General features: G+C 36.2%; 1 protein-coding gene across 1 annotated transcript in view; it reads left to right on the top strand.

Annotated features, from left to right (window-relative positions):
* Positions 1 to 4,536: 4,536 nt before the first annotated feature.
* Positions 4,537 to 22,009, top strand: part of LOC122816638 (uromodulin-like) — a 93,340-nt gene continuing 75,867 nt past the window's right edge. Inside the window, exons 1-2 of the mRNA XM_044089566.1 lie at positions 4,537 to 4,588; positions 5,574 to 5,686. Of these exons, the coding sequence (XP_043945501.1) occupies positions 5,638 to 5,686 (49 nt within the window). The 5' untranslated portion in view covers positions 4,537 to 4,588; positions 5,574 to 5,637. The remainder of the gene's footprint in view (positions 4,589 to 5,573; positions 5,687 to 22,009) is intronic.

Raw genomic sequence — 22,009 nt, 5'->3', positions numbered from 1 at the left:
TTCAGAAAGAAAATGCATGCCAATGCAAAATCTATCGTTCTAGCAATTTTCCAAACTTATAAGATCAATATTTGTTTTTTTCTCGATTTTGGTCTTTTGTCACCCCACCCCCTCATATTTTTTTACTTTGTCTAGACTTCTTGCACTAAGGTATTGAGAGGTACAACCACATTAATTTTGGCATGATATCCAGATGATTATTGATTTCTGTGAAAGAAACAATTATTATAATGGATGAGGTTACCCCATTAATAATGTGCATGAGGTTATCCCAATAATAATGTGCTGCAACACTAACCAGCAGTCTAAGCTGTATACTGATAATTTAGCAGAAGTAACAAATGCATGCTCATCTTCCAACACTTAATGTAATCTCCAAATCTCAACTACGCAATCCCTGTTTAAACACTTTTCAATTACCTTTACTAAATGGATATGCCTCTTGGGTGGTGGGATTGTCCTGTTCCTTCCAAAATCCCTAACTCTATTAAAGATTCCAGCTACTAGAAATGGAATCCCATTAAAACAGCCTGTACTTATTTCCACTAAAAAGTTTGCAGTATAGCTGGGCTGATCTCAGCACTACAGAAGCAACCTATTCCTGCAAGGCTGTATTAAGTACTGAATTTTACCCAAAGACTCCTTCCTTCTTTATCAGCATATGTCTCCATCAACTGCCATCTTATTGTTTCTTTAGTTGCAATTAAGACACAAGTCTTGGACATTTTGTTCAATATATAAACAAAGGCCCTCTGATAAAAATTATTAAGCACAATGGCATGCTACCTTGCAATTTTATACTCCTGTAGACATTAGCCAGCCATAATTGTAGTCAGCCATTCTTAATGATGTGTCATTTGTGAGGACTATTCAGCCCTCTAACATTTGGTGAAATGCACAAAACCATAATCTATAACTCTAAAAACTCAAAAAGTTTTAAATGTTAAACAAAAAACTGCCCCTCCCATGAAGAAAGAGCTATCCCCTTGAACAGTTACAGACAGTACAAATCCTTCAAAACAGGTGTTAACACCACCATCACCTTATAAAAATGTTGAAAGCCTTTTGGACTCCCTTGAACATTGTTATCAACAAACAATTTTATCTATTTTGGGTCTTCCACTTAACAGGAGTTTGTTATTCTCACCATTGCCATTAGTGACAACAGGGGTATTATTGCTAAAACACTCAGTGCCTTTATGGGTGGAAACCCCTTTAATGTCATCTTCTAAACTCTCACTGAAGATTACCTTGACAGAGGTACCAGGTTGAAGTTTGGCTTCCATATCATCCTCTGCATTAGTATCCACAAGAAGGCCATAGGTATTCTCATTTGCAATATCTGGTTTAGATAGCTGCTTAGGAGGCAGTTTATGATGTGCAGGAGTCTGCTCTGTAGAGGATCATTACAGATCCTCCACAATGGTGGGAATGTTAGACTGACCAGGTTTATTTGAGGCCTTTACTTCTGAGAATATTCCCTGCTGAGCATTTTACCTATATTTACAGAAAGAACTCAACTACACTCATTACTGGAGAAATCTTTCTGATTTTCCACAACTCCAGACAGTAGATTATCTTGTGGAAATTGAAGAGTATAGTCAGCTGATATGGAATGGCTCTTATTTTACCATTTAATGAACAAAGTGGTAGGGACCTGAAGTACATAGGAATATTGTTTCTATAGCATAACTCTCTCATACTTCCTTGAATGCTTTTCATTTTCATATTGTTTCAGGAAAATGTTGCCCTAAAAAAACTTTGCATTCCGTTCATTGAAAAGCTCCCACTCCCACTTAGATGCATTGAGAAGAGTCTCCTTGTCTAAATAGTTGATATGGTGAAATATTATGTGATGAAGAGGAGCACTTTCAGTACTTGGCAGCTATAATGCTCTGTGCCAGTATTTTTTTTACCTATTCATTTGAAATGAATTTGACTTCAAGGCAGCTGGCAAGTGTTTAACCAAAAAGGACACAGTGTTCCTCACCTTCATATTCTCCAATAACCCCACTATCATTAAGTTATCCCTTTGCATCATGCTTTCAAGCACTTCAACCTTATCCTGCAGCTTCTGAAGCAATACATTCTGTTATTCCATTGAAGCACCATGATCCCGTTACTGTCTGGCCTGAATATTTGAAGCTGATCTAAGGAAGCTGTCTTGGATACCCACTTACCTGTATCTGCTAGTACTCTTGTCACTTTACTTTTAGTAGCTGCCACCACAAGCAACTTTGTCATTAAACAGATTATTAATTTTTGAGTTCAGCATTACTAGTTGCAAATCATCAGTGAGTCTGACATGACGTGCAATATACTCCCACAGTACATCTCTTATTAATAATGCAAACTTGCCAATTTAAATACTATACAGTTGCAGTAGGAAGCAAACATGTCCAATACACTTATCCACTGAGAAAAACTTAAATAAAGGGTCTTATGTTATTAAAAGTTATAAAAACTGTCTGTTCGACATAGATTTACAATGGCACATCTCACTCCATTTGTAGCAAGCTCTGCCCACAGGTACATTGCTTTTCCATGATGGGGGTGTGGTGTGTCTATTGCATTCTCAGAATTTAATGTATATCTATCAATGATAAGAATTTTTTTTATTGGTTTAAGTTTGCTTACACCAGTTTAGACTTATACATGATGAAATATGTGAAGATAAAACTGTGAGAATTTCTTTATACCTGAAATCATCTACCACATTCTGTAACTGAGAGACATGACCTACTTTCTTTAAATTTAGCTACAAATTTTAAAGTTTAGAAACTTGGACATGTGTTACTAAATGTCAGAAAATAGGCCTGCTTTAATATTTGGATGTTTTGTTAGTTGTCTTTTCTTTCATATTCCATTCATAGCAAACATATAAATGTGGCATTTTATTTTTCTGGATGGTTAATGTAGTGTATATCTGAAAGATTTCATTCTTGTGATATTAAACCAAATTAGCACTTATTTCAAAAACTATTTTCTGCCATTTTAAATGTTAACAAGCAGTCATATATTTTCCTGAGATGACGGATACGCTCATATTTGAGATTTGTTCATCTATATGCACTTAACGATATTAACTCAGGCATTTTGATGTAGAATTCTGCCTATCCGGTAGTCTAATACTGAAAACTTTATGAAAAAAATCAGGCAGTAATCTATATATAATGGCATTTATATAATGGGTAAAATTAAAAATAAATGTCCAACAGAAATTGCCCAACTGCAGCAACTGCAAACATAGCTTTAAAAATAAAAGTAAACTTTTAGTTGTCTTTAGAATAATAAATATAAAATAATATTTAATTCTTTGGAAATTATACAACAAGAAAGATTATTAAAAATTATTGTTGTCACAATTCAACATGTAAATGCTCCTTTCATTTTAAACTAGGGTCACAACCTAAGTACATGTAATAGGTAATTCTACATCATTTTTCTATTTATTTTACGACATTATGTTAAAGAACTTTGAAGCTATACCATACAGCCCTATTACTACAATGAGAGAAAACATTCAGTTGGGAGACAATCTCCTTGAAAATTATCACTTTAACAGGATTATTTAGCATATTTTTGCACACTTGTATTAATTATTCATTGTGGCACTGACCCAGTCTTGCTAGTTGCCTTGTGATGTGAAAAACGTAAGGCTGCTTACTGAAACAAAAATCAAACACAGTGGTATTGCTCCTAAAATTCATATTTATTAACAGACACAAAAAACCCTAATGAAATTAGAACATCAAGACCAGATTTACCAGAGGCATCACAATCATCATCATTAGTTCTTGTGGTTTAATAAATTAATGTTATTGTTGCAGTAGATTTACATGCCATAGTGGCACACTGTTTTTGCATGGTTAGTTATTTGCTTATTCATATGTGTGTGTGTGTGTGTGTGTGTGTGTGTGTGTGTGTGTGTGTGTGTGTGTGTGTGTGTGTGTGTGTGTGTGTGTGTGCGTGTGTGTGTGTGACAGAGAGGAAGACTGTTGTGTATATGAGCAAATGCTGTATATTACTGTTTATACTTTGAATAGAACATACAGGGTTCACTGAAAGGAGATCACTGGTATCCTGCACTGAAGAACAAATATATTTAACCAGATATTGAGTTACCCACAAACAAACAGAAAAAAAAACAGCTTGAAAATACTGTTTCTTTCTGTCATTTATATCACAAAAAGATTTATAAGCCTTGATCTGTGGAAGAAAGAGTATGCCCTAAAACATGCCTACAAGGTGAAACAGATTTGAAGAGTGACTTGTTATACATCTGACAGAGTACATGACTGAATATACCAAAACAGTATAAAAGATAGCTTGATGCCAGCAATACATATGAAATACTATAATTGCCAGGATTAATATTGTTAGTCAAACTCATAGGGAAAATATGTCATGCAAGCTGCAGGCTATAATGACATGCTAATACTTTAATTTGGTGACACATCTGGCATTTCTGACATCAGCTGACATATTCAGTTATGAGGTGCATATATATGTTTGAGCCTGCATCAGGGTGAGCAGTCCATCCTTATGCCACTAAAACTCTTAATATTTTTTGCTTAAACTTTAGAAGGTAAGTATCTTTGGCAACTCCAATTCATTTGCCTTTTTTGAGTAGTTTCATTTTACTTGTTCAATAAAAGTATATAGAAGTAATACAGCATTCACTCACAGAGCATTTACATATATGAAAGTAGAAGTATATATATATATATATATATATATATATATATATATATATATATATATATATAAGAGAGAGAGAGAGACAGACTGTGTTACTTTTCTTTACTTTTTTTGTTAAACTAGCTTAATTTGATGTACTTTGTTTGTTTTTTTTGTTTTTTTTGTAATATTCCTGTATGAAACATATTTGTAATTCTAGCAGATGTCCTTCATAGTAGTATTAATCAAAAAGTTTAGCCAATTTGTTAATATGTTTGTTTACAGATGGATTCACTGTTGTACAAAACATACCATAATGGTTTTAATTAATTTGGCTTACTTTTATGATATTGAAATCAATCAGACTCAAAATGAGTGACAAAGAAAACCAAAGTAAAAGCATTAACTCTACTTGTGATGAAAGAAAACACGTTAGGAAACAGGAATGATTGAATTACATCTTGTATGAGCAATAAATCAGAGAAAGATTTATGCTTGGATCAATACACATTTATTTTTTAAAGAATGTATATGTTAAATAGAAAATAAAAATCTACAGATCATTTCCTGACATTAAGTGAACATCTTCATTTTAGAGGAATGTATGTATAATGCATTTCTAGAATGCTATGCTAACTCTTTATTCATAAACTGATTTATAAGGAGAAATGCCATAATGGGGCAGTACCATTTCAAATAGTATCTGCCTGCTTTAATCTTACATAATCTGAAAGTAATGCTACCCATGCCATTCATTCTATATTATGTTAGTAAAGTAAATTTTCTTGTGGTCTGTGGTATCTTGATGTATAAAAATTAACACCTGCATGTTAAGAAAATCCTAAAGAATTTGTGGAGTTATTTTTTTATTTTATTTTGTCATTTTTCTGTAGGACTGGAAAGATTCATTACTTATTTGTCTTGAAGAACTTTTGTACTCAGGCATTGTTATACAATATGGCTGCATACCTAGGAATAATATTGACAATTGCTTTTATTAATCAAGGTAAGAAAGGACTACAGTATAATCTAAGTTAATGTTCTGTGTGATATTTATATAATTAGTAATTTTTTCTACAGAAGGAAAGAAAGGGGTGAGAGCATTAAAAATATGTTGGGCATCTTTGCATTAATAATAATAATCACAATAATAATAACAATAATAATAATTGTAATATTATGGCATTATTAGAGAATTCATTGATATGGCTCAAAGACAGTGAAAGTACTTTTAGAGCCAAGGCCACTTAACCATTAATAAATGCAAGCAGTGTAATTTTATAGCAGAAAAAAATATGTGTAGTAGAAGCACTTGTAGAAACTGGGAAGGTATTGGCTATTTTGGATCTAAATCAAATAATGTTGCATATACTGCATGATGTGTCTATTGCTCTGTGCTTTGTATTAATTATATTACTGGGACGCTTAAGAAGAAGATTTATGAAATGTGCTTATTCCATTCCAAAAGGAGCATGAGCCATAGAAATATTTTACTCCTTGTGCTAATTCTAAGAATGCTTTATGGCCTTCAGAATTAAGTTTTAGATATCTGTGATGGTAATTTATCTGATGGACCTTATTGCAAAGAATACCGTTGGAACATTTTTTAAATTTTTGTGCATGCTTTGGTATAAAGGAGCATGGGAATTTTAAGGTTGTGCTAAAGAAAGTCCTCCTAATCATTAAGATTTTATTTGAGATTTGTGATATTATGGGTCAGCAGCTAGCAATTTTTTAAAATGTTTTTAATGTGTTTTTCCACTTTTCTCAAAAAAATTTATAGTGAAATGTTCATTTAGAGATAAAAGTTCTTACCAAACTGAATAAACTGTTTGCTCTGTTTCATGCTGCTTGGATTTTGGTACATTTTTATTTATTTATAAATAAATTGCTGCTTTCTGACAGCAAGAATAATACAAACTTGATTTTTTATAAATAGGCAAAAGGTAAGTAACAATGAAAACATTTGTTGGCTGTGAGTGTCTGACTGAGCAAAAGCCCCTTTTCAATTGCACAGTTTAGGATCAGTATAAACATCAGAATAAGATACATCAATATATGCTGGCATTAAAGAACTAAATGTACTGTATATTCCTTTGTCTTTTTGTAGATAATGGGATACTATTTTAACATAAAAGAAAACTATGAGAGGAAAGTGCATATTAATGATTCAATTAAACTCAGAGTTCTAATACTGGGAACTTAAATTTACCAAATAAAAAAGGAATATTGCTATTTTTATCTTTCCCTCTTTCTCTTCAGTTACTGAAATATGAATATCTACAAGAAAAATGTCTTATTTCATTTGAACAGACGATTCACTCAGCTTCCATCTCTATTCAGCAATGTTAGATATAGGACTTTAAGAAGTGTTAATAGACAGGTAGACTTTATGTAGGAAAATGTAGTCTGCTTAGGATTCCTAATAAGAGAAGGAGCAATGGGCTTCCATGATGTGCTAATTAGAGAACTATGCAAATGTATGGTTAGAGTTTGATTTTCAAAATTTGATTAAACAATTTCTATTAACTGAATCTGATGTACCTGAAAGATATATATCTAGAGCAGGGAAATGTCAGTATTTAGTTAAAAACATTTGTTGAGTGAGGCTATGATTAAGTTAAGCTGTAATGAGTATTAATAAAGTATTCCAAGTAATGGTAGAATGTCTGCAAAAGAGAAAGAGGAATGACAAACCTAACACTTTTCATCTATAAATGCAAATGTATTAACTGGTTAATGTAAAAGAAGGAGATAAAAAAAAATAACTTAGGCTAATATTGTTACATTAGAGGAAACATTTATTTAAAGAACTGACTAGGTATAGGTTTTAAATTATGCTATATTAACTATCTTCTATAGATGAGTAATGATTCTGTGGAAGAAGATTTCTGTTCTGGGTAAAATAATTTCTGTCTTTAAGGAATCCAAAGGAATGTCCATGTTTTAAAATATCAAAATAAACTCTTTACAATAGCTGTCACTTATAGGACACCAGGATTAGTAACTAGATATGGTAAACAAATCTTGGGTATTCTTATAATTATTGTCATCAACCCCTTATTTCTTATTTTTCTACATGGGGTTGGGGTGTTGTGTCACCATCTCTCTTGATTCAATGCCACTCTCCTACCTTCTTCAACAGTCATGGCTGACTCTCACAAGTATTGTCTTACACAATTCACCCACCTCTTTGTTGGATGCCCTCATTTCTTCTTGCCTTCTTCCTGTCTGTCCCAAATCTTCTTTACCAACTTATTTTGTGCTTTTCTGCACATACATCAGAACCACTGCAATCTATTCTTTTTGGAACTTCTTTGCTTTCTGCTATCATGCCCTCATTTCTTTATCTTTCCCATTATGCATCTTAAAATTCATCTCAAGCACTTCATCTCCATCACTTCATAGGATGATAGGCTCATAGGAAGTTACTAGGCTATTGACCCTGGGGCTCTTACAAGCCTAGCCAAGAATTAGCACATATACTGACAAGTCAGCACCTGATGCCCCTGTCCAACAGTGACACAGGTCCAATCCCAGGGTGTATTTTCTGTTCCTCATCCAGTTATTCAGGTTGCACTTAAAAAGGGTTAATAGGGAACTCTGCTTGATGTGGAGAGGGAGTCTATTCTAATGATGGCGGAGTCTCTGGGACACAAATTTTTCCCACCAACAAGTCCTATTAATGTCTCCGATCAGGTTGAGGTCACACATGTGGGTTACATGAGTGGAGCTTGACTTGTGGATATGCAGCAGTCCCATCAAGGCAGGGTCTGAGATTGTGTTGTATGCCAGACAGAAGTCACCTCTGAGGAGTCTGTATGAGACTGAGTAGAGGGACAGGGCTTTTAGCCTATGTGTGTAGGGAAGATGTTTGAGGCCCTGGATTCTGCTGGTGAGGAACCTCTGTGGTGTCTCCAACTGCTGCATATCCTTTGTGAATTACATACCAAAAGGAGCATTTTATTCAATAATGTGTCTTATAAGGGGATGTTATGACCTCCTTGTCCCTGGATGATTTACCCTTCTTAATAATGTTAGCCATGTTGAAAGCTTTCCATACAACGGAGGCAATATAGTGGTCAAAAGTCAGGTTGTTATCAACCTGGGTGCCCAAGTCCCTCATGGCTGATTGCGTGCTTAGGAACTTGTTACTAATGTGATCATTTGTGGGGGCGTCACTCTCCACAAAGGGAATTGTGATGCATTTTTTTGGCATTCAATTTGAGGCTATGTTTCTGGCACCAGTCATTTGTTTGGGTGAGACCCTCTTGGAGGATGTCCACATCATGAGGGGAATTGACGACAGTACCCAGCTTACAGTCATCTGCAAACTTGGTCAGCCATAGCCCACTGGTTTTGGGCTGCACCTCAGAAAAGTATATGCCAAACAACAGGTCCCCAAGACCGATCCCTGGGGTATACCGCTCATTGCAGGTATACTGCCTGAGGTGGCTTCCCTAATTTTGACTAGGTGGGTTCTGTCAATGAGCCAGTTTGCTACCCATCTGGTAACATATGGATTGATGCCTAGTTGAGAGAATTTATCTATTATACCTGAGTGGGAAATAGTATTGAAAACTTTGGCCAGGTCAAAGTAAGTGGTGTGCACCGTCTTCCCCTCATCCATGGCTTTGGTGACTGTCTCAAAGACGTCGACCAAATTTAACAGGCATGACCTCTCCTTGATGAAACTAAACTGTGTGGGATTGACTGCTGTCTTAACTTCCCAGGTTTCTGTAACATAAAGTAGTAGCAGTCTCACCACTGTTTTGTCTACCTTTTTTTTTCAGCTGCTTTGGCATTCTTCATTCATACACTACACAAAATATTCTGTGCTAGTTAATGACTGACTCTCTGGTTCCAGCATTGAGCACCTCATTCTGACTTCCCTTCTCCTCAACCATTCTTTCTACATACTTGAAGCTGTTAATCTGTTTCCACTATTTTCCCTTCTATCTCACCTCTCAGCTTCTTCTTCTTTCCCCCATTTGCTGCCATTACATCTGTCTTATTTGTGCTCAGGTTTCATCCCATGTGCCTTCAGCTTTCATTCCATCCTCCTTCTCTTTGCTAAAGTTCTTGTCCAAAGTCTGTCTGCACTGCAACATCATCTACATACAGTGATCTCAGAACTGAACCTTGATGGACAACCATTCCCACTGTGAGCCCCACTGTGAAATTGAACACTGTTTATACTTGAGTCATTAGGTCAGTATATACAGCCTGAACTAATTCTACTAGTGTTTCGGGGACTTTAAACTATCGCAGGACTGCACAAATCATCTTTTTTGGGACCTTATCATATACTTTCTCCATGTGTAGTAATGCACAGTTGGAATCTTTCCTCATCTCTAACATCTTCTCAATTATCTGTCTCTCTGCAAACACTGAGTCAGTTGTGCTGTATCCTCATCTGAATCTAAACTGTTCATCTCACATCTAACTTTATACAAAATGCATATTCATCAGTCACCATCTCCAGAACTTTCATGCAGTATGACAAGGGTTTGATGCATCTGCACTGTGCCCTTTGTTATTGTACACTCGTACGAGTATGCATATTTTCTATTCATCTCAGGCACTCCTCTCTCTTCATGCTGCTATGTGAGCCCCTAGGAGCCATTTCTCTTACTCACTCAATATCTTAAAAAATATCTGCTACAGGCTCATCACAACTTGCTGATTTCCTCAACATCTTTTCCTTACTGCTGTTCTTACTTCTTCTAGAGTAGGCTCCTCCTCTTAAGTCATTGTAAGCTGTGTAGGGGAAAGTATAACTTCTAATGGGTTTTCTTCATTCAAAAGCAGCAGAAAGTAATACTTCCATCTGCCTTTAATGTCCTGAGGAATGGTGACCAAGTTGTTCCTGGCATCCCTTATGAAGTGTGTCAAACTGTCTTCTTTGTCTTTCTTTCTATGACTTAAAACTGGATAGAGTTTGTTTGTGCCATCTACTGAGCCACTTTCCAGAAGCTGTAAGAGTGCCTCTGATGCCTTGTACTTTGGTATTGCCATCTCCTCTCTGAGCCTCTTTGTTAGCCAACCAGTATTCCTTCTTAGCCTGGTCTGTCCTATCTCCCACTTTCTCATACACTCTGGCTTTCTTTTGATGATTTCCTGGACTTCTGCGTTCCACCACCAACCTAGCTAGGCTACATATCCCTTCTGAAATCCTCAAACATGCTGTTTTTAGGAGTTACTATTCTTCTTCAATTCCACCTCTTTCCTCTTCTTCCTGAGATGCTAGAGTCTGGAGTCTTGCAATTTTTCCCCAGTAAACTTCCAGGTCTTCAGCTTAGTATGTGTTGATGTTAGAGCCTTCTCTGACCACTGCTTTTATTTCATTGTGATATGCAGCAGCTTATACTATGGGTCAACTGTTTCACTGGGGATGACTTTGCAATTACTGGTTCCACTCCAGTGCCCTTTCGTTACTAGGAGGAAGTCTAACTGAGTTGCACGATGGCCAATCTTGAATGTGATCTTGTGATTGTCTCTTTTTGCTGAACCATGTATTGGTCACCATCAAGCCATTTGCCAGACAAAAGTCGATACTGGTCTCTCCTTCTTTATTCCTGTTGCCTCATCCATGTGGACTCAGGCAGTCCTCCTATACTGTTTTGTCTGTCTTGATATATACATTCTGATCCTCCATTACTGAAATCAGATCTTGTTGTCCTGCTTTATATAGCAGGTCCTGCAGCTGTTGTTTGAATTCACTCTTTTTCTCACTGTCACATCCCTGTTGTCTGGCATATGCTTTGATTATGAATACTGCCCTATCCTTACACTAGTATCTGAATGATATGATTCAATCACTAATTCTGATGACATCTTTCACTGACTGCTGAAGCTTCTCCTTTACCACAATCCCCACACCTTTCTGTTCCATCCTCCTCCTGAGTGGTAGACTGTGGATCTCAAGCCAAGTGTTTTTGCTCAACTGCCCTTCCATTTTGTTTCCTGGACACTGAGAATGTCCTGCTTCCTCTTTACCATCATGCCATCCACTTCAAAGCTGCTTTCTATTAGTGAACCTTTACTGTGTGTAGCAATTCTTAGTTCATCAAATAAAGAATGGAGCAGTCAGAGTGTAGCTTCACAAAATTTATTAAACAACTACACGCTTTCATCTGTGTATCACAGACTTCATCAGGAAGCACATAATGGTGATGATTTATTGCATGAACAACTTTGATGAAGTCTGTGATACACAGACAAAACTGTTTAGTTGTTTAACAAATTTTCCAAACTGCATGCACAGTGATCTGCTCTTAATTTTATTTTTTGAATTTTGTATTATTTTTTTTAATTCTTTGTTCATGTTTGATTGGTTTATGCCCACCTTTCACTCAACAGAGCTATTACAGTTAAATGAAGCTGGGTAACTGAACAATGTCTGGCCAATATTTTATTGAAGTATAAAAAGTGCCACTGCCCAGTTAAGGTTGACAAAATACAATAGAAACTTCAAAATAAAAATAAAAATATAAAGCCGACCAACACAGTTGTAAAATAAAAGATTTAATATACAAAATTAGTGCTTTCACAGCAAAACTGCTGCTTCATCAGACTTACAATAAAAACAGTCAAGACAACCATTTATATATAAAAATCACATGACATATCTAATTGAAAAATTCAATGAGGTAATTTTCTCCCTTTTTAAAACAGGTTTTAATGGAAACACGCCCATTCAAGCATGAGTGTTTGTCAGCATTTAGACTGACAACCCACCTTAGTTCTGCACACTCTGTCAGATTCACTAAATCACCAAGCCTCAGACTTTCACATAGCACTTCCAGAACATCAAACTTAAATTTATGGTCATTCACATTTTCACTAACATGCTTGGCCAGTACATTAGTTTGTTTACCTTTCTTGATATCACCAGCATGCTCCAAAATTCTCTCCCTTAAACTATGATTAGTTTTGCCAGTATAGTAACAATCACAGGTCATGCAGGTAGCACAATAAACCACATTCTCAGTGTTGCAACTTGCAAAACATTTCAAGTCCAACCTCCTATACATAGATTTTAGGTAGCGAGAGTAGCTGTATTACTAATAAAAGCACAGGCAGAACAATGCTGGCAAGAAAAGGTACCTAATCTCTCAGCCCTGATATGAGATTTAACATGTTGATTTTTATAACAGAGTTGATGTTTCAGGGAGAAATTGTTTTTAAAGGAAAATTTAGGTACAGGACCGACTCTATCAGCTACAGCATCACCTACCAAGAGTACAGACCAATGTTTTTTAAAAACATTACACAACTCACCAACATTACTGGAGTACATGACAGGCATCCTAACTGTTTGTATATTATTATTAGTTAGCTATTCAGAACTGACATTTAGAGTAGAAAAATAGGGTCATGCAAGTGAATCTTTAAGAGTATAGACTTCATTCATAGTTTTATATACTTCAGACTTTGTATAGCCTCTATTAATGAAGTCACAAGCCATGTGACCTAGCGCAGCCTGAGTTTCATCTTCCTTGTCATGCAATCTCATAGTTCGTAGAAATTGGCCTTTTAAGCACATTTTTGGATATGTGTCATGGGTGCATACTTAATTTGTGTAATAAAATATTATGTCTGCATGTTTTTTTTGTAAATAGCTGTACTAAAATTCTTAAGTTCATCCATTTTAACACATACATCCAAAAGGTTAATACTGGATTTGGAGTACTGGTAAGAAAACCTAAGAAATGTCGTAGTTGATTGCAAATATTCAATAAGTTGACTCAACAATTCAGCTGTCCCCCTCCAAACAATAAAAATATCATCAACAAATCATTTGTAGTAACATAAATTACTAGCAAAGGGATTATTATTATGCACAAATTCATGTTCCCAATAAGCCAATACTATATTGGCATAAGAATTAGTTAGACAGCCCCCACTGCCAATCCCAGTTTCTGCAAAATGAACTTGTCATGAAAGATAAAAATGTTATTTTCAAGTATGAGTTTCAGCAAAGCACAGATCAAATATACTTTACTGTTAGAAAACTGACCTACCAGGGTTAAAAAACCTCTTCTATATTCTATGCCTAGGTTGTTTTGTATAACTGTGAAAAGTGAAGTTATATCTAGAGTCACTAGAAGCAGTCCAGATCTATCTCCAAACGTATTGGATCATGAGTATAAGTCACTCAGAAATGTTTTAGTGTCCTTTAACACACTGGATACAGTGTCCAATAAAGGATATAATTGTCTTTCCATAAAAATTGAGAGGGGTTCAGTAACCCAACCCCTACTCGACACAATCGGTTGCATAGGTGGATTATTCATATTTTTGTGTACTTTAGGTAACCCATAGAGGAGTGGTACCAAAGGATGTTCCACACAGAAGAACTCATATAAGTCTTGACCAATCACTCCAGTCATAAGCAGATCATATAACAAGAATTCCACCCTTTTTATGATATCATTAACTTGGAACTTATGAATCAATTTATAAGTCTCAGTATCTGATACCATTGCATTCATTTTGCCTAGATAATCATATCTGTCCATAATAACGACCCGCCTCCTTTATCTGCGGGTCATATTTTAATGGCAGTGTTACTTTGAAGTTCCTTAAGTGCAGAGTGTTCACCTGCTGTTAAATTATAAAATGATGCCTTAGAGTCAAAAATGAAATTCTCCCCAAGCTCATGTTCACATAACCCGATAAAAGCTTCAACCACTGGATGTATTTCAGGTGTGAAAGTATTAAATTTCTTAAGTGTATTTGCACCACTGCTTACATTATTTTTAAATAAATACTTTAGACTAAGATTGTGTGCAAAGATTTTTAGGTCAATAATAACATCAGATAAAACAGCCTTGTGAGCAGGTATAAAAAATAGCCCTTTATCTAAGAGTCTTATCTCATCTGTAGAGAGAGTATGCAATGAGATATTAAAAATTAAGTTACTTGACTGTTTTTATTGTTAGGTCTGACAAAGCAGCAGTTTTGCTGTGAAAGCGCTAACTTTGTACATTAAAGCCTTTATTTTACAGCTGTGTTGCTTGGCTTTATATTTTTATTTTTATTCAAAATGTTATTGACCCAGGACTGCTTGGCTTTATGGCAGGCAAATACTGGCCAGTAGAGGGACATAGACCCCTCCCACCATTAGCATTGGTCCCTGGCCATAGGTCAGAGTAGGTCAGGTCCTCAAACCCCTTATCACTGGCAAAAACCTTTGCTCATTTGGCAGCATTACTCAATATGGCTGAATCACCTAGAACCAGTTTTTACACCATTGAGTGGCGTATCCTGATGCAGCATGCAATCTATGATCCTTCTGCTCCTTTCTTGAGTCTACTGCAAACCACAACTCTTCCCCTGTTGGCTCCATCTAGAGTCTGTGTTGCTATACACAACTCCATTCTTGAGTGAGTTTGAGTTGGAAACAATCAGCATGTTTTTGGGAGGTAAGAAGAACCCCACAAAGACAAAGTGGACTTGCAGCTTCCATACAGGATTTGGTTGAAGTTCAGGATTGAAGATTATACCATGTATATGGGAGGCAAAGACCTTAATTATTATGCCAACTGGTCTGGATATTCTTATTAATAAATGGAGGGCAAGCTAATATTAGAGGTAAATTTAAATGTCTTCTGGACAAAACCGTAATTAATGTGACTAAGGAATCCAGAATATCAGCTTCCTCAAAAATGTTAAAAAATCTTGACAAAACTGATTAATGTCAATTATTGCAATTATTTACCAAATTAGGAAGCACTATTTTGTACTCATTAATCATGTGCACTTGGTGACAAATAAGAACTGCAAGATTTTTATGTCCATTTCTTTTTAAATATCTTGACCTTTATCAGGCTACAATAACCTTCCATTCATTTTAGAAGTCAAATATAAAATAATAAATAAAAATTGCCACAGTTTATTTTATTCATACTTTTAAGACAAAGCTAAAATAACACAATGAGTGGTTAAGTAATATCTACATACATTTCTACTAATTAATGATAATGGTGAGATATTAGATACATTGGTATATATTAAAATTGTGTCTATACAGTAGATTTGCAACTTGGTATAGCAATAAAGTAAAGGAATAGGACAGTTGCATCATAAAGACAGAGACTGACTATATTGCTAAATGAAGTTTCAGAAATGGATACATTATATTAACTAATGTACCTAAGGGACTGAATAAGAAATGTCAGCATATTCTGAATTAAATAGTAACAGTAGCCGTGGAAAAAAAGGAAAGTTATACACCTACCCTATGAATCTTATAAGTTTATAAAATTGTAACTGACAAAATCAAAATTGTTGTCTAGAGCAAACCTGATAAAGGATGTTAAAGGCCCTGATGACAACAAATCATTACTGAATGAATATTTTTGGGAAGAGTTAGGACATAATATCAGCTGATTAACAATGAAGGCGGCACACAATTAATTTAAAATAATAACTGCAACCTGTATTATCAAAAGTGTGTCATATAGTCCTAAATTCATAGATTCATAGATATTCTAAGGCTATTGAGTTTTATGAGGATTTATTTCTTGCCAGTAACCTACTTCAGGGTGTACCTCCTTTCTCTAGGAGTGTCATAGCAGTCAGTCCTAGGGTAATTTTGTGAAAATCCCAACAGTCATCTTAGTTAGGTTTAAAAGAAGATAATATGCCATACTGCTTCACACACGAGTTAAGTTAATTCCTGAGGTTAGGTAGTTTCTCTGTTATAAACCTGTCTCTCCAATATGCCCTTTTATCTGCTGGCGAATATTTGGGTCCATTGTTCTGTGGTTAGTGGAGCCACTGGACTTATGGAGATAGAGGAGGTCCAGGACAACTAGGTCTGTTATGCGATGGTAGGCAAGACAGAGCTCTCCACTCAAAAGTCTATAGGACACTGAATATGGTGATAGAACTTTTAGCATCTCTTGATGGCTCAGGGATATTAGACCTATTTCTTTTTTTAGACTGCAATCCTTTCAGGTTTTTCTAATTGTTTGATTTGTTTAATGAGATGCCTCCCAAAATGAGCATTGTAGCAACAACTGACCTGATCAATACTGAGTATAAGGAGGTGATTACATCTTTAGATCTTGATGATATTCATTTGACAATTAACTGCACTAAATAAAAGCATTTCCTGACAAACACCTTCACATGGTCATCAAAACAGGAGTCATCAGCACAAATTCCAAGATTCCTGACTACATTTTTATTTTTAGTGCTGTGCTATCAATATAGTATGAATAGGCAGAAGTTGTCTACCAAAAGTGACAATACCATATTTTTACCATTTAGTTTGAGCTCATTGTCAGTACATGAAGAGTTTACTAGTGAGTGTCATTCTGCACAGTTTCCTTGGCAGAGAGTAACTTAACAACTCTTGGTTTGTAGTCATTTGTACTTTGTTAGGCAGAGGTCTTTGGTCTTTGTCTGGATATCTGTGAAGTAAAGGGAAAAAGGAGTAGTTCTAATATTGTGCCTTGACGCAGCTAAGCACTTTCTGACTTGCATTGAGAGGTTTCTGTTTTTCATCCAGTTTGTCATTCATCTTAGCACATATAGGTCAACATTTACAGCATTTAGTTTCTTTATGATGCCACTGCCATAGCCAGGTCAAGATATGCCATGTGTAATGCATAGCCACTGTGTAATTCTTCTGCAATCCTTTCAAAGAATTTTACAAGATTCAGCAAACAGGATTTACCCTTCACAAAGCGAGACTATTGGGGTTCAAGTCTAATAAGATTCTTGATATCACAGTTTGAAAAGTCGATTAAAATATATTCCATGGCCCTGCAGATGATGGTTGTTAGAATGATTGATCTGTAATTAACTGGGTTATTATGAAGGTCACCCAGATGGAGGGGCATCATTACTGCAGTGTGCCAGTCATCAAGGATTAAACCAGTTACTAAATGTAGGCTATGCATTTTAAGGAGTGGGTTTTGCAAGGCCATGTTTGACACTGTTAATTAAACCACCAGGTTTATTGTCCAATACCATGGAGTAAGTATTATTGGTCTTTGTTAGCACTTCCAGTAAATGATCTTTGAATGGAAGTCTCAGTGGTGAAATCTGCAAAAATATCAACAATGTTTATTGGGTTAGAATAGGTGCATCATTATGAAAACATTTAGAGTAAGGTACAGTATTTCTTCTTAATTTTTAAGATAGATAAAGGAGAATTTATATTTATCTAAACCTTCAGAGGCCAGCCAAAGTTTATGGGCTTCCTTAGTGATACAGTACTTGTCAATTGTTTTGTAATGTACAACTAGACAAATGGATGGGGAACAGGTAATTTACACTGGCCCTGGTACCTATGTCCATTATGGACAGAAGTAGCTTATAAATACCTGGCCCTCAGTCTTCTGTTTGATGAAAGGACATCATTATTCTTTTGGGAAAACTTGGCTAGGCTTAGAAAGGCCTCCTGGGTCTAGTAACCATCTAAGAATCTATGATTCTATGGCTTTCTGATGCTTTCATTAAGAAAATTGGTTTTGAATCTGCTGTATAATATAAGGAATGCATTTCTTTTGTTGCAAAGTTGATTATGGTGGTGTAGACCACCGATGTGTTTTATTTTTGAATTTTCCCATTTACTTTGTTCTTTTAGGGATTGTTTATTCTATGCAATTTTCTAAATGGGTTTGGAATTCCTTAGTAAAGCTTGCTGCTGTATGAATGTCATGGGCAGTGGTGAAGTTTGATATTTCATTGTTGAATAGGTTGAGATTTGTATGCTTTTAATTCCATACTTTAGCTTGGCTTACTGTAGAGGCTTTTATGAGTTTATAAGAGAAAATCACAACTTTAGTGAAGAACAACATACAAGAGGATTAGCACAATAGGCAGACATATTTGTATGAATCAGCTTAAAATTACTGTGTCTTCTAGTAGCTGTGTTTACAAACTACTCAAGGGTGATTTTGTTTATAATGCCTAGGAGTTTTTAGACATATCCAAAATTAGAGGCATAGTGGTCCCAGTTTATTGAAGGGTATATAAAGTCACACAAACTAAGAGAAGTTTTGCTAATGGGAAGACCATTAAGAGCAGTGAAGGTTACATGGTCATCATGGGACAAAGAAAATGTTCCCTAGCAAGCTAGTATCTAGAGTGATCTGTAGTTCACTCACTTCAATTTAGGGATCCCCTGGAGATCTGCCTGAAGGCACTATGTGCCTTAACAAATATGGAGACTCCACCACAGTTGCCATTGATTCTGAAGACATGAATTGCACAAAACTCAAGGACCGTCCTCTTTACATTTATATTAAGTCTCAGTAACTACACTAACATGCATGATTTCCAAATGTAGAAGTGTCTCAACATCAGGCAATTGTTTGTTCAGACTTTTGGTGTTGAGGAGAGTCAGCCTAATGTAATCTAGTTTGTGTGAATGCCATGTTAGTTATGCTGAAATACCCATCAGCTTGACTCTGTCTGAAAAAAAAAAAAAACACTAGAGCAGCAAAGGCATTATCCAGTATGTGGAAGTTTTTGAATGAAAGATGCAAACTATCCATAGGGAAGCCAACTGGTCAGTGAACTATCTCATCCAATGCTGACATATACTGGATGCCCCTGGAATAATACCAGGTATTTAACCAGTCATTGAAAACATGTATATGTTCCTTATATAGCAACATCATTCAAGGTAAAGGAAGGATTCCATTCAGCCCCAGTGTCTTATATGCATATGTATCATGCATGGAATGTTCTGACATGTCTCTGCATGCCCTTTGGATCTTGTGCCTAAATTTGTTCATGCTTTGTGTAGTATTCTCATGTTATATTTATTTATTTACCGAGAAAGTCTGACTGGGCCAGAAGCTCATTTTCAGCAGAGGCCCGAGGAGAAAAGCTCCTCAGAAATATAAGCAGTATACAATAATTAGATAGTACAATAGTATACATAGAGTAAGATGCAGAATACGCATCATCTAGTTAGTTTATAAAAAGTAGTATTCAATACAGTTTTCTAGTAGATACAGGTTCAAAAAGAAAAACACAAGCATTTCAGTGAAGATCGCTGCTCTGTTCAGACAGGTAGATTTTCAGAGCTTTTGCTCAGGGTGACTTTTTATAGTAGCTATGCATGAGAATGAGTGATCAGATCTCTGCCGAGACTTAATCTTTTCTAGGAGGCTTTGGGAGCTTTATTACAGTATCAAGATAAGACCTTTTTGTGTGTAAGTTAATTATCTGTTAGCATAAAACAGTACACTAACTTAGGAGACAAATGATAAAGCCGTGGTAGCAGAAGTGAAACTAGAAGGCTGACTTTCTATCATGACAAGTGCTTAGTTGGTAGAATATCATAAATATGCAGAATACTGTCTAGTGAAAGGTAGCCTTGTCACACATGTTCCAGATTCTGAACGTCAGATGTAAAAAAGTGTTGATACTTCAATTTTGGTTTAAGAGGGCAGGAATATATGAAAGACGAGGTAATTCAAACTTTAGAAGTCTAAATGGAGGAACATCCTGGTTTGATGTTCAAGTTCTCATTAGTATGAGCAGATGAAACAAGACTCGCAGGATCTTACAAAAATAAATTTCTATTAAGGGCAGGCTACTTAAGAGCCAGTTAGTATAAAACAGCGTCATGTGTTCGCTGCCTGGGTACTCATTATTGAAGCTGTATAGAATACAGCAGGAGGGGAAAAGCATTCTAAGATCTTAAATGTGGTGACCCCACAAAATATGAATGAGGTTATGAGGACCCAGCCTACTTTGAACTATGTAGAACCTGTGCTAATGGAGAGAAGGGTGTATATGCCCCTGTTGGCCAGTGTGAGTCTACCATAAAGCCTAGAAGCTTTATTTGAATAAACTACTAGCCAGTCAGTCTCCAGTTGCCCAGCTTCAGTTAGCTGGGATAGCTCTGTTGAGTGAAAGCTGAATGTAAAGCAATCACCCTGCCAAAAATGAACTAAGAATTGCTACACTTAGTATAGGCTGACTGACAGGATACAGCTTGGAAGCAGATGATATGATGGTAAGAAAGACATTGGACGTTCTATGCATCCAGGAGACAAAATGGAGGGGTAGTGCAATAAAGCCAGTGGACTTTGGATTCAGTCTTCTATTCAGGGGGAGGACCGACTAGAAATGATCTGGGAATTGTGGTGAGGGAGAGGCTTCAAAAAACAGGGAGGGATGTCATCAGAATTAGTGACAGACTCATGTCAGTCTCCAGTGTAAGAATAGCGCACAATTCGTAATCTTAGCCCATGCCTAAGACCTCGCAGCAGAGTAGTGATGGTGAGGAAAAGAATGCATTCAGACAGCAGTTGCAAGACCTAATCAATAAAGAAGGACAACATAAATTTTTGTTGATAATGGGTGACCTGAATCCACAGATTGAGAAAAAGAAAGCAGAATATGAGGACTGCCTGTGTTCACATGGATGGAGCAACAGAAATAAAGAAGAAAAGACCATTCTAGACTTCTCTCTGGTGAATGGGTTGATGGTGGCCAACACATGATTCAGCAAGACAGACAGTCACAAGATCATATACAAGAGTGGACACATGCAACTCAGATAGACTTCTTCCTACTTAGGAAAGGACACTAGGGTAGAATCAGCAATTGCAAAGTCAACCCCAGTGAAACAGTTGACTCACAGTATAAACCACTGGTTGGCACAATCAGCTGCATGCAGTGGTTAGAGAAGACTGCAAGGTAAACAGAGACTAGGCCAAAGACCTGCAAGGTGACTAGAGAAAAAAACACAAGACTTCAAGAAATTACTCAGGGCTCTAGCACCAAAGACACAATATGAAATAGATGGAGTTGAAGAAGAACACCAGCAGTTTTAGAACAGCATGTGTATGGACTACAGAACAGATATGTGGCTGAGCCAAATATGGAAATGAGGTACATAACAAAATCTGCTGGTGGAATGTAGAAGTCCAGGAAGTCATCAAAAGAAAGAAGGAGTGTAGGAAAACTGGGAGATAGAAAAGGCAGACCAGGCTAGGAAGGAATGGTGATTGGCTAACAAAGAGAAGAGTTGCAGTAGAAAACAACATGACCTCATAGATACTCTACTAAGTTCCAGAAAGTGACTCAGAAGATAGCAGAGAGACTCTGTAAGGCTGCAGCAACTTACGTACTCAAGTGGCATATTGGTCCTTGCATGACACCTCCATGCAACTCCAGGGGTCATCATCTTGTTAGATGTAACAGGAGGCTTCAAACCAGAATCAGTGCTCTGTGCCAGAGGCTTGTATATCTGTTATAATCCATTTCATTAAAACAAATGTTTTCTGTTAAGTATTTAAGGTTTAATGCTATCACTTGTTTGTGGAACTTTCCATTTAAACTTACA

This window comes from Protopterus annectens, chromosome 1.part1, assembly GCF_019279795.1.
Source record: "Protopterus annectens isolate FY-2018-M chromosome 1.part1, PAN1.0, whole genome shotgun sequence".
NCBI classification, from domain to species: Eukaryota; Metazoa; Chordata; order Ceratodontiformes; family Protopteridae; genus Protopterus; species Protopterus annectens.
Note: the sequence above shows the minus strand (reverse complement) of the source record. Positions and strands in the feature narration are given on the sequence as shown.